This window comes from Osmia bicornis, chromosome 4 (assembly GCF_907164935.1).
Source record: "Osmia bicornis bicornis chromosome 4, iOsmBic2.1, whole genome shotgun sequence".
Lineage (NCBI taxonomy): Eukaryota > Metazoa > Arthropoda > Insecta > Hymenoptera > Megachilidae > Osmia > Osmia bicornis.
This window is the reverse complement of record NC_060219.1, coordinates 5,133,410-5,148,867: the sequence shown is the minus strand read 5'-3', so window position 1 is coordinate 5,148,867 and position 15,458 is coordinate 5,133,410. Positions and strand designations below refer to the sequence as shown.

The following is a 15,458-nucleotide window of genomic DNA, read 5'->3' as shown; positions in this document are numbered from 1 at the left end:
CTTCAAATTAAAGCAATCAATAATTGGCTCTGATTGACACAATTTTTGAAAAATCAGTGGTTTAATTAAGAAATTGATTTTCTGTACCTTCGTTAACAGAATCAATTATATAAAATTATACGAGATCTTTGAAAGGTAGCAGAGGGTGATTAAAAGGAGTAACGATAACGATCAAGCCGAACAAGCAAAATGACAGTGTGGCCAAGTTATTAACGGATAGATTGATGAAGCTCCAGAAACGAGTATTCATATCTCTTATCCTCAGCGTATAGATGCTTCCGGTCTTTCGGAAGTGATATCCTTCGACGCTGGTTCCGTTCGATTCTTACGTGTATGATGATAAGGGCGAAGATTTTCGTGCTGACGCGTCTTCCTTTTTATTGTCAGTAATTAATGGGTTCGCGACTCGGTCCGATGACGATGAGAAAAACTGCTTCTATGGGTACCTAGATTGCCATGGAACACTGACAGCAGATGAAAAAGTGTCACCGGTGACAGCTAAAGCGTAAAAGTTTCGTGGGTTAGCGACAGGGTTCGCTGATAAATAAAAAAATGGGTGACAAGATTTTGCTGGTCTATGCCAGCAGTTTTTGTAGCTCGATATGCAAAAGTAAAACGAATTCCGTGTTCGGTCAAATTCCATTCTCCAATTGATATGCCTGATATAAAAAATGTTCAAAAAGAATTTTTTTTAATTACAACATACTTTTGAAATATTCATTGAGACGATTAAATGTTAAATAAATTGAAATGAGTTAAAACGAACAAAAACTGAATTGTTGTTATTTAAATGGACGAAATATGAGACGGTAATCTTTCATTCTATTATTTGTCTGCTTTGAAAATATTCATTGAGGTGTACAGATGATTGACTGTTAAATTAAAGTAGCAGGTGCGAACGCACGTTGAATTATTGTTATGTAATTGGATGAAATGTGAGACAAATCCCAAGTGTAATTTCCTATGTCAGTTTCGTAATTACAGCTCGGTGATGTTACAGATAATCAATATTGATATTGACATTCAAGTTAGTACAATAAATTTTCAACTGTTAAATGGAAATTTATTGTGATTACCTTCCCAAGTTAATTGAACAAGGATATTTAATTGAATTTCTCATTTCCCAAATGTTATACCAATTCTTTTAATCTGCAAATTTCAGATCCTAATTTTTATTCATGTACCTTTGTACACACTTCATCCGAATGAAAACTGGCCCGAACCACTGTCGTTGGAGCGTAAAACGGTTCAACGTTTTCTCGAAAAGCATAGCTCAGGTTTTTCCTTTCGGCTCGAAACGTCACGAGCAACGAAGTAATAAATAAAACTCGTCTGGACGTGGCTCGTTGACAGGTAGATAGAATAAAGACTCGAGAGGGTGGACTGATAGGGTGAAAGACGAGCCATGCTTATGTACGACCGGACACGGTGTCTACGACGTGCAATTTGAATCATCGAGCTTCGCGTGGTTGCTGCTTTCCATTCTGACGTCCATCGCGTTCGGCCACCACGGCCGGCAATAAATCTAAAAACTAACTCTTTATCCTATCTGGGCTTTGTCGTCCAAGCTACGCGAAGCTCCGCCATTGTCGCGGCTATATCACCGACCGTAGAGGAAAAAAGGGGGATGGCGTCGGGGCTCGGACAGCTCTCGATGGAACTTGAATTAAATTTCGAGATTTATCGCGTCAATAACCGTGCATTAATTTACGATTTTTAACGGTGGAAAACGTAAATCCACGACACCCGACGATTGTTTCGTTCCTACGCTCGACGGCGGCGTGCAGAGAACGAAAAAGGAGGGCGAAAAGGTGGGGGTGGGATGGTTGAAATGAGAACGTGCCAGAGGGGGTTCCCCAGTTATATCGAATGCGAAAGAACCACGAGTAGGGAGAGACTTGGAAGTGTGGGCAACGACATATGCGACTGGCGTGCTCTACATCTAACTTATATTGACTATTACTCATGCTCCTAGTACTGTGACATTCCGCGGCATTGACGGAAAAGTCACGGAAAACAATGACGCGATTCGAAGAGACCCTTATGAAACGCGTTAAAGTATTTTTGTTATATCGTATCGACGTCAATTTAATGCCATAAAAGCTTAAATTGCTATCAAAATAATTATACAATCATTTCGTTACCTTCCTTAATTTTAATTAGCTGATTCTTTAATATAAATAAATTCATAATTCTGAAACTTTGAAACTGATTTCTTAAATGTTCGAAGATGTAGGTTCCAGAGAAATATATAAAGGTGGTGAATCTTTAATTTTAGATGAGAAATGAAGATAAAATGTATGCTTTCGACTTTATTGCGTAAAAACTGGAACGATTAAGAGTTGGCTAAATACTGATTTTAACGGAGAAAGCAATTTAAACGAGCATAAGTATTTAATGATAAAGAGAGAAAGTAAATGCCTAGCTTCACTGAAAACCCACGTGTACAATTGACCACAACTTTATTTAGGTTCTTGTGCTGCACAGCAGTTCTAAATAAAATTTGCTGGAAACTACTGCCTATTCGAGCTCTTACTTGACCTTCTTATTTCAATTTACCACTTCATGTTCTACTTTACGTTGAAAATGGAAAATGAGAGAGGATGCTCATACGCTGTTGTTCTTCTGCTTCTAGTTGCATTGTGTATAATTATTTATATCTTCGCAGAAAGCCAAAGTCTAGATAGTTATAAAATTCAATAAAAACAAGTTCTTAAACAATTTAATATTTTGTAAATTTAAAGAAATTTAATATTTTGTAGGCAAAATTTGTATTTAGCTCGTATTCTTGATTTGCAATAAATAATGTAATCTGCAGTAAATTAATAAGTACTTTATTTTATAAATTTTATTTTATGAATTTTTCATATTATTTTTATTATACTTTCGTTGTTACTAATTAAATTTCAATTTTCTTTTGAAAAGTGGTAATTATGAAAGAAGCACTTAGTGGCTTTTGCTTTAGCTTCAATATTTCTTGATGTTAACTCTCAACAATAGTACATGAAATAAAATATTCTGCCTTATTATTATTTAACTACAGAAAAACAGTGCTGTGGAACTATTTCATTCATGATACGCTCCTTAGCGAGCATAATGGAAATTTATTCACTGTTATTGTACTTTCTTCTTCTTGCTATTATTATTCTTCCTGGCTTGTTGGATAGAAAAACTTTTGTAAATATATTCTCATTACTTTTGGAAGAGAGTACTTACATAAATGAGCTGCTGGTTATATGAGAGGGTTAAACGAAGAAGGACTTCGTAGATCAGCAACTACAGACCATGACGGAGTGTTCGTAATTTCGTCTGATAGGCATTTCTGGAATCTTAATTATGAGGAAGAATTTTAGGGTGTCCAGCTCTGACTCGCTTGACAATGCTGTCGACAGTTTTCGAGGGAATACGAATGCCTCGAAATGTACTGGCACGAGAAATAAATCGTTCTCTTCGTCGAGGCGTTATTAAATCATAACGGATTTACAGAATTTCTGTCTCTCTAAAAGAAATTTCAGTACCATGGATATTTTGCAATTGAATTTTATGTAAATTCCTCGTTAAGTTGTTTAAAAATTGTTTAACGACATTTCTTACCACACTAATAACTAAAAATTTCAATATTCTAACATATTTTTTCTTGTTTCTGTTACAGAGATTGCAGAGTCGTGAGAGATCCACAGACACTCAAATCCAAGGGTTATGGGTTTGTTTCCTTTGTTAAAAAAGCAGTAAGTTACAAAAAATCTTGTTTTATTATTGCAATAATGCAGGTAGTACAAAATTGTAGCTAAGATAGTAGATCCTTTTTTAAGGATAGAGCCTTAGCTACAAGCTTGTCTTTAGATAATAACCTTCCAAGTAGCTAATTGAGACGATTATATATTTTCCATTATTTTTCTTAGAATAATTTATTATTTCAATTCGAACGATCACAGGCATAGCTGAAAAAGCGTATTAAAAATTTCTATTGAAATCAAAAGTTTGTCCATATCCGAACTGAATCAAGTTCAGTTTCACTTCCTCGAAAACTAAATGGAAGATATAAAAAATTTAGTTCCCGGACGTGTATGTCTATTTCAAAGATATGCTTGAAACAATATTTCAAGGAAGGATTGAAATTTATCCTGGTTATTCAAGATGCGTCTGGTTTCTCGAAATATTTCGTTGATTAAATAAAGAGAAGAGAGGAAAACGTGTCAGGCTTTAGAGCATGATTTTTCGGGTAGGAAACACAGAGTGGGTCGACTTTCACCGTGACCCGCGAAAATCCTCCGCGTAAATCACGACGAAGTTAGATGTACGAGCGAGTAAAAGAAGTCCTTCGTCCGCTTATGGCGAGGTTATTCGTCGGAGAGGCTGCCCCCAGGCTACGGACCCTCTCGTTTCCCCTCTGTTTTAATGTTCTATCGATCTGGACCAACCGCCCGGCACCTGCCTCACACCCACGGTATTACTATTACCGAAGTATAAATTTTCCGGGTGTCTCCGTTAACCTCGAGGAACACGCGAAAATTTCTCCTTCTCCCCCCTTATCCCCGTACCCTTCCTGGCTCACCTTCTTCGGCACCGAAAACCCCGTTCCCGTATCCTGCCGCCACTATATCCTTCGACCGCCGGATACACGTACCTAAATCGCGGGTTCTAATCACCGGGCGTCCAACATCCTACCTCTTTTAAGATGTACGAGGAAATGCGAATTCCCAGGATTCTCGTTTCACCTCGACCCACCACCCTCACGCTCGACATCCAACTGCGTTTAACGGCCATTCAAGCAATACGATTTCCGATCCTCTCGATCGCTACCCTTCCCTAACGGAGCTGAGAGAATTTTTTCGGAAAATAACACAGAATCCATTAGTCGGAATACTAAATGTAGAATAATAATTGTTCGGTGAAAAGAAAAGGTAGAGGACTTCGTTCTAGATTTACTAGGACCTAGGTTACATCGCCAAAGAATAGTAACATCGCTCTAATATTCAAAGTATCACCGTAGAACAAAGATTTGTTGTTCTACAATTTCCTAGTTCTACATCACAAATGACCTGGTTTCAGCATTCAACTTTCTACAGTAAACATGCGCGCTTTGAATAAATCCAGAATATTCAACAAACTGTTATAGTTGTTCAGGTCCCAAACTGAAAGCGTTAGGTAAAACAAAAAAAAAATTGATCACAATCTCACATACAAAATCGTCTTAAAAGCAACACGAAGATTATATTACAGTGGCAAAAGTTGGCCACTTGGAACGATAAAACCTGAGATCAATAAATCCGGCTAGCAATAAATCAAGTAACCCGAAAAAAGCTTTCATAACGTTCCATCGATAAAATCCGTGTCGGGATAAGGTCGGAAGGAAAGGTTCGACAAAAAATTCATTTCGTATTCTTAATTTCCACGTCGCTGTTGATTCCAAAATTTTCCTTCTACCCCGCCCCCCTGACGTCGACATAATATACCCATAAAATACCCGATCGTTGGTACCCCGGGGTGCGAGGCAGCTGTGACGTCGCCATCGGCCAGGAAAGAGGCGCGCGATTTCGTTAGAGCCACGTAATCCGACGTCGCGTACCGTCGCTCTATGACTTAGTAATGCGTGTAAAGCAGCTGGGTGTCGCCTGGTCAGAGTCACGAACGGTCTATAGACCATTTCTGACCGCGCGAGAAATTCGATTTGATGGTTGCTTGGGCATAGAGAAATAGGTAGTTCTGGACGAGGTCACCAGGATGGTTTGGTCACGGAAACGCCCAGAGAAATATAGTGGTCTATCTTAAAAAAACAAACTACTGCTCCAGGGAACCGTATTCTCGGTATCCACTTGACCCCGTCCCTGGTTAGAAGTCCCGGCGACTTATCGAGCGCAGGTTTAAGATCGTCTTTGAGGCCGACGCTCGGTTTCCGGTCATATCGTGGTTGGAAATTCGAATCGGAAACACTTTATCTCCGCGAGTGTAAAAAGAGAAGCGACGGTGTGACGCGATGATAGCCGGAAACGAGAGGATAGGATACCGCGACCAGGAAATAGAGCAAGGTTACCGTCTGAAGGTACGAGATGGACCTAAGAATATCCTGGAGAAGTTGCAAATGGCGAGCAGAGGGGAACTGAATAAAACGAGGGAACTCCCTCTTCATACGCATTGGTGAAGAGCTTCTCGAACAGCCAAGCCTTCCGGAGGGATTCCCCGCGACGGGAATATTTTTAGGTTTCCTATCCCGTCCTTGGTTCGCATCAGCCATCCGACTGCCACCGGCACGCTGTCACGAACGTTCGCATTTATGGGCGACGCAGGCGTCTCTGTGTGCGTTTTCAAGCGACGTCGTCCTCTGTTATTCCACATCCATTTCTTCTCTGAAACGGCCTTACCACGGAACCACCCTCCCTCCTCCATCTAGCCTTAACTCTTCTTGGCTCCCAGACTGCCTCCTCCTGCAAGGCTCCTTCTTATTTTTCATACGGATAGCGTAATGGACTTATGATAGACGGACCCGAGTGACTGCTTTGTTACACTGCTACAGAGCAAACTGTTTTCATCGTGGCTGACGCTATCGGCACCGTTCCGCCACTGGTTCCATCTCACGGAGATGGGGGTCTTACGTTCGAAAAGGAATTGAACGGCGAAAATAGAGAATTTCTAGTTCCCTCGAAGAATTTCCTGGATTTCTGTTCGAATAAAAATGCGGCGAATGAAGAAATATTTGATGATATTTAAATTTCTTTAGGAACTTTCTGAGCAACTCGATGATTCTATGATACAGCATTGTTAAAACTTTCTCTGTGTAACAATGTAAAACAGAAAATATTCTGGTAATGTATACGTATTTATTACGCCTGTTCCATGCAGGGGAAACAGTAATAGGCCACTTTTCTCAATCCACTCGTGCTATGCTTCTCAAACCAGAGCAGTAGTAAATAAAAGTTACGGCTACCATCTTGTGTACTGCAAGTTACGGTCTCTAGCTGTTGGTCGTAACGTTCCCAGCTTTTTGTTTATTCTACTTGCTCGATCTATTTTTTAACGCTGGATAACACATCTGTTTCTTGGTTTCTTCTTTGCTGATCCAAGAGTAGAAGAAAATTATAGGAAAACAGACTGTTCAATTTCTAATACATACCTAAATATTTATATGCATGTATGATCAGTCGTGTGCATATTCAACTACATATGAATAGAAATATAGGTGTGAAGTTTCTATAAGGAATATCGTATGCAGCGGTGAATTTCGTGTAAATGTATCATTCTATTTTTTGGCTCCCATTGCACACGAACGCCTCCCCCTAAATCGAAAATGCTTTGATCATAGTCAACGAGTAAATGAACGGGCGAAAACCTATCTCGTATCGGTTACCCCAAAATGCGAGCAATTTCTCTTTTCTATCGATTCAAACGAAATATAGATTTTGTATCACGTGAAATTTAGGGTTTAAATGAAATTAAGTGTGAAAATTAAACAGTAATATAATACTTAATTATAGAAAATGATCGAATATTTGATAATACTCTGAAACTTTTTTGCTCAATTTTATCGTCATTGTTTCAGGAAGCGGAAAGTGCCATCGGTGCCATGCATGGACAATGGTTGGGTAGCAGGAGTATTCGAACGAATTGGGCGACTCGCAAACCTCCCGCGCCAAAATCTGAAGGTGAGTAACAATATAAATGTTTTCCTTTAATTCTAATTGTTTCTAACGATGGTGCATGATCTCTGTTACAATGAGCGGATCGCGTGATTGAAAGATAGATTTATTTCTACATAATCTACCCTCTATCAGTGTATTAAAATATTAATACACTCAGTAACCATTATATTAATTTAAAATAATAGAGTAATATACAATATTGAGGGTCATTTCACAAACGCAAGTAAAATAACTTTTTCCAAAGTATCTTTCATGGCAGGGGTCTTTTATTTTTAATTTTCATTACATGTCAACTATTTTAAAGGTTAAACCCTTCGCGTAGGACAGCTATAGCTGCCTTTGACAGGGAAAGGATTGAACACTCTATATTTATATCAACAGGATCGACCAATGGGAACTCGAAACCGCCAAGTTGAAATTAAATATCGTGTTCGCCGTTTGCGAAAGGAGAATTTTCCTTGACGTAAGCGGAATTCGATTAGATCTGCGAAACTCCACGTTGCACAAATGGATGCGCACGATCGCGTTACCCGTTCGAAAAGTCTGTCTCTTTTAGCAGCAACGGAAGGCTCGTTCGACACACAGAGCTTTCGCCCCGTCATTCAGAAAAATTTGAAACGGTTTCACTGCGAACGGTTGTTTTACTAAAAAAGAAAAAAAAGCAGCCTGCAAAGGCAGCGCTCGTGTTTGTTAATCGATACCTCGAGATGGATTTCAAGAATGTTCCTTCTTTTTTCTTCTTTGGAAACGAGATCCATTTGCAAGGATTCTATCTCGATTAACCCCACTGTTTCATTTCGAGTTTATATGATCCACAATGAAAATTACATTTCCATATGTATTATATTTTTAGAGATTTTCTTTTTTGTAATTTTTAATTGGATTTACATTTCATATCTGCTTTCCAGATATTTTACATTTCTTAGAATTTGCGTGTTACCTATCTAATCTTCAAAATCAAATTAAGAAATTGCCATATGATGGGTGTTTTTGCAACTTCAAGTTATATAGATGTTCATACGGTAATAAAAATTGACATTCAGGTTAGAGGTACAATCTTTGCCATCAACAATTTGATCGTCGTCCACTCGTGAATTCGAAATGGAACGACGGTGTTTATTTTCATTTTTCAATGTCCTTGTTGGCCGGGAAGCAGTAAAATTATTCAACGAATAAAACGGATGAATGCGAACGCATACCACGGATCAATGACGAAACGAAGGAGCTAGTGTAAAAATAAGGCTTCACGGTGATGAGCTAAAGCACGGCCTACGCAAACGAGCGGAAATATGAGAAAAGAAGGAACTTAATGAGCTATAATTGAACACGTAGCGTCTACAATTAATACGACCCACTCGTTCATGATACTGCATTTTGACTTTTTTTCTTGTCTCTATACTTCATTGAACTTTTCATTTTATTGTCGACAAGATTGATCAGACTTTTTATTTTATTGTCGACAAAATAATGTTATTTTATAAAGTACCTTATTTGAAATATGCATTTTGGAGAAATTTTATTATTACGCTTTTAATGCAATTTTCAGTGCATCATTCATTATAATGTGCATGTTTAAAATATAATAGAATTTAATTTAAATAATTTAACAGTTTTCTTGTGCACTAAAACTTTGAAAAAAATGGTCATCGTACATTTCATAATTGAACAGTTTATAGAGTCTCTTTTCATGGGGACGAAAAGCTTTAAAAACTTATGTTCAAAGATGAAAATACGAGTTTAACGAGGATGATTGGTCGGTGACATTATGCAAAAAGTTTCAGCCAAAAACCCCAAGTTGTTCGCCGGGAACAGATTTTCCCCTAAAGTCGAGGGTTTCGTTAGAATTCGAGAGATCGTGCAGCAAGATTTCAAATGCTTTCAGTTTAAACGACACGCCTCTAAGCTACCTCTGGCCTTGGCCGATATTCTTCAAGCTCCGATATTTTTTTTTCCAACCTTCAACGGTGATAAACGCGACAGATCCAAGAACAAGATGAGCGCATTTAAAAGATATAAAAACGAAAATTCGCGCGGTGAAATGGTAAATGATTTTTCCTCCAGCATGAATCCAATAAAACTGCACTCATGAATTTATTTTATAGATCACTTTTCCATATTCATTTAAAAGAAAAACAATATCAATATTTATTTTCAACTTCGTAGAGAGCACACTGTATTTATTAGTCTCTTCTTCAATTAAATGAAACAAGTTTTATTAAAGTAACGAGTGATCGTAACCATCTCGTAATTATTCTTCGTTCCTTTCCTGGCAGGTACACGTTAATTAGATTTACATGTATAAATAACGTGTACCGGTTACAAAGGAATTTGTAACTTGCGTACACGTAGGACGAGAAAATTTCATTAACGAATAATCATTTTTGCCGATATGAAATTTCGGAAGAGTCCCAACGAAACGGAATATTGAACGTTTCAAAGCTGGCCGGACAAGAAAGTGTCCCCCCCCCGGCTAAAATTTTCGCCTATGCAAATACGGGTGAACGGTCCTGGTAGGACGAATCTAGTGAAAAACTTTGGACGCTCAGCGACGAATACTAATTAAAGACTTGCGGAATGAAATTAGTTAGCCGACAGGAGTTGGAGGAGGGTGGGATAGGGGGTCGGAGGTGACTCGGAGGATGGACGACAACGGGAGTCCGTGGGTCGACGAAGAAGAGCCGCTTATGATAATATAATAATACTTACTTGCCTCACGGAGTGCTACCTACCAAGCTCATTATGCGTTTAGTTCATAACTTCAATTGGATTCTTCCTATCCCTACCGAGTTTCTCCTCCTTTTATACTGTTCTCGGCTACCTTTCGCTTTAACGGTGCTAATTTTAGGGAGCTAATGACGATTAATGCTGAGCAATGTGTAAATCACTGGCTGACCTACATTTCTATAGATGGGGTGGTAACTCGTCGTAAAGATTCGTTTTAAGAGGTCGATTTTTCAGTTGGTCCGTACTTTGGATGCCAAAATTACGCTTCTTTTTGGGAGTAATTGAAAATTGAGGATTTCTAAATGGATAATACTGTTCCATCGATTAATTTAATCTTTGTTTGTTTCAACAGTTTATGTAGTCATTTTTATTTAACTTTGATATAGCATAGGGCACACTTTGCAGTGTTTTAATTAAAAGGATTTTATTCTCTCAAGTGCATTGCAATGGTAAAAATACTTGAATTGAATTTGTTAGAATTTTAATTTTGACCTAAAGAAATGAAATCCTTTTTGAAATGGAATTTCTCGAAGTCACAGATCCTATTTTCCTCGACAATTTTCCAGACTGCTTTTCTTATTGATTCAGTTTCACCTCCTTCGCTCTTCTCTCGTTCAGACCTTCATTTTTCACATTTTCCTTCGTCCCTTATCATAAGGCTCGTTTATATGTTTATCAATCCTTATGTCTCACCCTAAAAAGGTACAATTTTAACACGCGAATCAGATGATATTAAATAATTAATTAAAAATTTTCAATTAAATTCTCAACAAAGTTTCAATTCAATTGTTCCTTTCAAAATATTACTACCAAAACCCATTTTGCACGAAATGTTAATGCGTGGATTAACAATATTAATAGAGGTAAAAGAAAAAATGGAAGTGGAAGCATTTCAATTAATCGATAACCAATCAATGGCCCTTAATTTACAAGTGTAATTAACGTCAATGCTTATCGAACGCATTTACGTTCGTAAACATTTCTCGTTTATTTAATCAATGATACCTTTAGAGACACGACAAACACTTCAATGAAAATCATTCCACAATAAAGGAAAGAAAAGAATAAAACATAACTCGTGTAAATATTTGCAGATACATTTTCTTGTTGTCACTTGTTCTCGTTGATTGTATATTTAATTGATTAATACGAGAAAATGGTTAATTGAAATCTACAGTAATTAATTGTATTTCATTGATTAATATAAATGCGGAGCGAAAGGAAAAATTTTTCTAAAGAAACTTTTTTGTAACGTTCATCCTTAATACGTGGATCGGTTCCACGTGCAATTTATTATTTATTCAAGCCTGTTCACGAAATGTCCCTGGCTTAGTGCTCGTTACTCCATAACAATAAGAACACTCGAGACAGTAAATAGTCTCAATATAATGCATGGGCTCAAATAGCGCACTTCAATGCTGAGGTGAGTGCTTTTAATGGAAACGGCCGCTCCAGCCAGACAATACAAAATTACGTTTCATGGGCTGGTACGCGAAGAATTTCACGTTTTTTTCTGAAGCACGGCTCAAGGAAAAGAAAAAGGTGAACGCAGACGTCGTAACGTTAAACTTCCAATGGAGGATTGTACATTTGACGATGTAGGTAACGTCGCCAACGCAGTATATGATAATTGTGCGACTCCATTTTATTAACGATAAAAACGTGGAGAAATTATTTACAATAATTTCTGAAGAAAACGTTGTTTTTTGTCGATGAAAAATAATATGGAAAAATATTAAATTTTGCCTATGATGTGATATAAAATATTAGATTACAATGAATTCCCTCTTTTTGTTCTTTTTTCTCTAAGAATTCGTCTAATTAGTTACAATGGCAGAAATGAAACTGAGAAAAAAGGGAGAATAATGAGGGCAAAGCGGCATTTAATTTGAAAGAGTCCCGAAGTTCGTCAGCAACTAGGTCAATATTTTATAGCGCCGGCAATTAGATAATTTTGCTGCCAGGCAAAAATATGATTGCTGGCGTGTGAAAGAGACCAACTTGGGCTTCGGTTTAATGTCGAAAGTTTTGTATCTAACTGTAGTTGTAACCGAACTAGTGACTACTGTCGATTTCGCATCGCTTCCCTTTAAAAGAACCAAACGGCTCCTCCTTCATTTTCCGACTTTTAATCTCTGAGACGGAACTTATTGCAGAGATATAAAGCAACAAGGTTTTTCGTATCCTATTTAAAGACAGCAGAAGTAATGAAAGCTTCAAAATGAGGCTTCCTTCCTTTAGAAAAATGAAACGTTAAAGGCTTCCAGTGGTGTTCCTTTTTTTTTTATCGCTTTCAACCAGTTTTCGTGTTCGTTATTAGCATTTAACTCTCTATGACTTTTACTCAAAGTTAAGAAAGTTAACGTAACCACTCTAGAATTGCCGAAATGAATAACCATTCGAACGAATAGAGGAACTAATATTCAGTTTTGTCAACGTAGTTGAAGTATTTTTTTATTACTTTTAATGTTTTCAATAACAGTTGATTTTTATATTTAATTTGCAGTTTATTATGAAAAAGAGCGTGCAATTAAATATGGGAAAATACAAATCTTAACATAAACAAAGAAATCTGATTAAAAGGTAAAAGAATAACAAACCTCGTAAAAGAAAGAAGAGAAAGCAAACCAATTATGTAAGAAAAATAGGGGCAAATGTGAAAAAATACAAGTCACATAATGAACAAAGGGATTCAATCAAAGGGAAAAAATTACAAACCTCGTAAAGGAAGAATAGAAAGAAAAGGGAGCTAATCAATTCGACTTATACCATCCGTAAACAAGAAGAAACATAATACAAAGCCATATTTCATCCGGTACGTTGAAGCGTACGAAATAAAAGTCGTAAGGGAGGAAAATAGGAAAATCCTGAAGGAAATCAACCCCAATTCACGTGGACCAATTTTCTCCGTTGGTATACAGGTAATAATGCGTGAACGCTGGTACACACACGCGAATGGATTTGCGAAGGCAGGCTTAACGCAACATTAACGCACCGGAAGACCAGTCCATCAGGAGTGACGTAGAGTCGACGTGGCAGCATTGAATAAGCGAGCCAGTCCGTTTGCTAGGGTTAAGTGTCGAGCCGTGTTGGAAATTGGCGGCATGCTTGCCGGTACTAAAGTGGCCAACAGCTCGAGAACATAGAAGGGATACATCGTTCTACAACCTCTGTATACTCGAACGCAACGTATGCGTGCAGTCCACTCGTAAATAACCGTCTCATCGTTAGGGTACGTTCATATTTACGGACATTTCACTTGTCAGTATAAAGGTTCGTACATACAACAAAGAATATATTAATCTTCTCTGGGAAAAAAGGAATAAAAAAAAGAATAGGGGAAAAAGAGCACATGAGTCGTTTTGATACATTTAAGATTGCTGATGGTTGTGAATAAAATATTAATTAAGCGGACGCTAATATTTATACCAAGTCGGATCCAAAGCGTCCATAGTAAGCGTGACGTCTTAAGATGGCATCCGGTCGTCAGGATTGTCATCCTAATACTCGATAATTACTACATATTTATCCTAACACAAAGGAAACTAATGAATAATCTTTTTTTTTTATGTCATCTGCATACATGTGTATATGCAGAAGAGGTCCGTCTTATCAGTAATGCAAACCTTAACACGATACCGTGCATCGAGCTTCCATTACAAGGCAGTTGCCGACGCTTTTCTCACGATCGAAGGTAGAATCGAGTTCGGACGAAATCCGAGAACTTGGGGACTACTTAGAAAGTGCTCGAACACGCTTAATATTAAATTACGCACCGTTCATGAACTTTCTCGCTAAATAGAAACTTTGAATATTTAGTTGTACCATGGATACTTTGTTAGCACGGAATTCGCTACACGGGCTACGTAACTTCTTATATTATATTTTTCATTAGGAATGAAAGTTATTACTAATCTTCTAAACATTGTGAACTTTAGGCAACAGTCCTTTGAATCAACATGTTTCAACTCCATGAATATTAAAAACAAGTTATGTTGAAGATCCATTCGTTCTATTATTAGAAAGGATACGTCTCCTTTTTTAAAGTGAAGTTTGTTTCACGAAATTACGACATACAGTTTCTTAAACGTCGTCATTTATAGTAAAAAGCAATTTCTTTCTCGCTCGTAAAGTCCTCCTACTCGTACGTCTCTGCTGACCTAACCCAAACTTGACACCTGTGCGACTGTTAAACGTGGAAAGCTGAGTCAGCGTCTTTTTACTATCGCTACTAGTGATGCGTGTGTTTCTAGAAAAGGGAAACTAGGTCATGACGTTTCTAAGAATTTCAATTGTCATTCGGCATGTCTGAGCAATTTGTGCCCGTGGGTCTCTGTATTATCGAGCAAAAGTCGAGCAAAAGTAATATAGACGAGTGTCACTAGTAATTAACAATAAAGCATTGATATTATCTTAAAATTTGTTGACAAATCAACGAGAGCGCAACAGTCGAATAAAATGACCGAAACAATGTTCAGCGTACGAGGGAGGAGACATCGCTAGCGGCATCGTATAAATCGTTAATTAAAGCAAAAGCATAAGCGGCGTCAATAGATTCCTTTATGCCCATCGCACTTAAATACCACTCGTGGTAATATCCGTTTCCCTGGTCTGCTCGAGGGCAACGTTGAAACGCGATCTCGAAAGCGCACGCACGCTAAATCGTTAACAACCGGCGATAATTACTTTTATAGCTTGAGGGGGCGAGTCGAGTGGTCTTTTCTCTACCGGTGAGCAACGTGTACACGCTAAGTGTACATCATTGTGCTCGCATATGCGTGGCCGTGTATGAAATACCCGCGATGGTCGGATGAAACGTCAACAAACGGAACAACCTACCAACAACAGACGAGCGTACCCTTCTGCCACCCCCGTTTCTATCCACCTTTGCCCGTTGCTTTCTATTTCCCTGTCTCTTTCGCTCGCTCGCCACCAATTCATCCTCGCTGCAGGCGGTGAACCAAGCTTTCTGCTTGTTGCGCCGACGGCTGGCTTGGCCGGTTGTTCCGACCAGAGTTTTTGATTGGTTGCCCGTATCACAACAGCTCACGGCTAGGCGTATATCGAAACGGCATAAATAGTAAATTTGTTGAAATT

General features: G+C 38.1%; 1 protein-coding gene across 10 annotated transcripts in view; it reads left to right on the top strand.

The window, feature by feature from the left end:
• LOC114879544 (nucleolysin TIAR) overlaps positions 1-15,458 on the top strand; it is a 354,927-nt gene that overhangs the window by 304,736 nt on the left and 34,733 nt on the right. For all 10 annotated transcript variants that reach the window (XM_029194561.2, XM_046285332.1, XM_029194552.2 and 7 more), the window contains 2 exons: positions 3,653-3,728; positions 7,538-7,640. In XM_029194561.2, the coding sequence (XP_029050394.1) occupies positions 3,653-3,728; positions 7,538-7,640 (179 nt within the window). The remainder of the gene's footprint in view (positions 1-3,652; positions 3,729-7,537; positions 7,641-15,458) is intronic.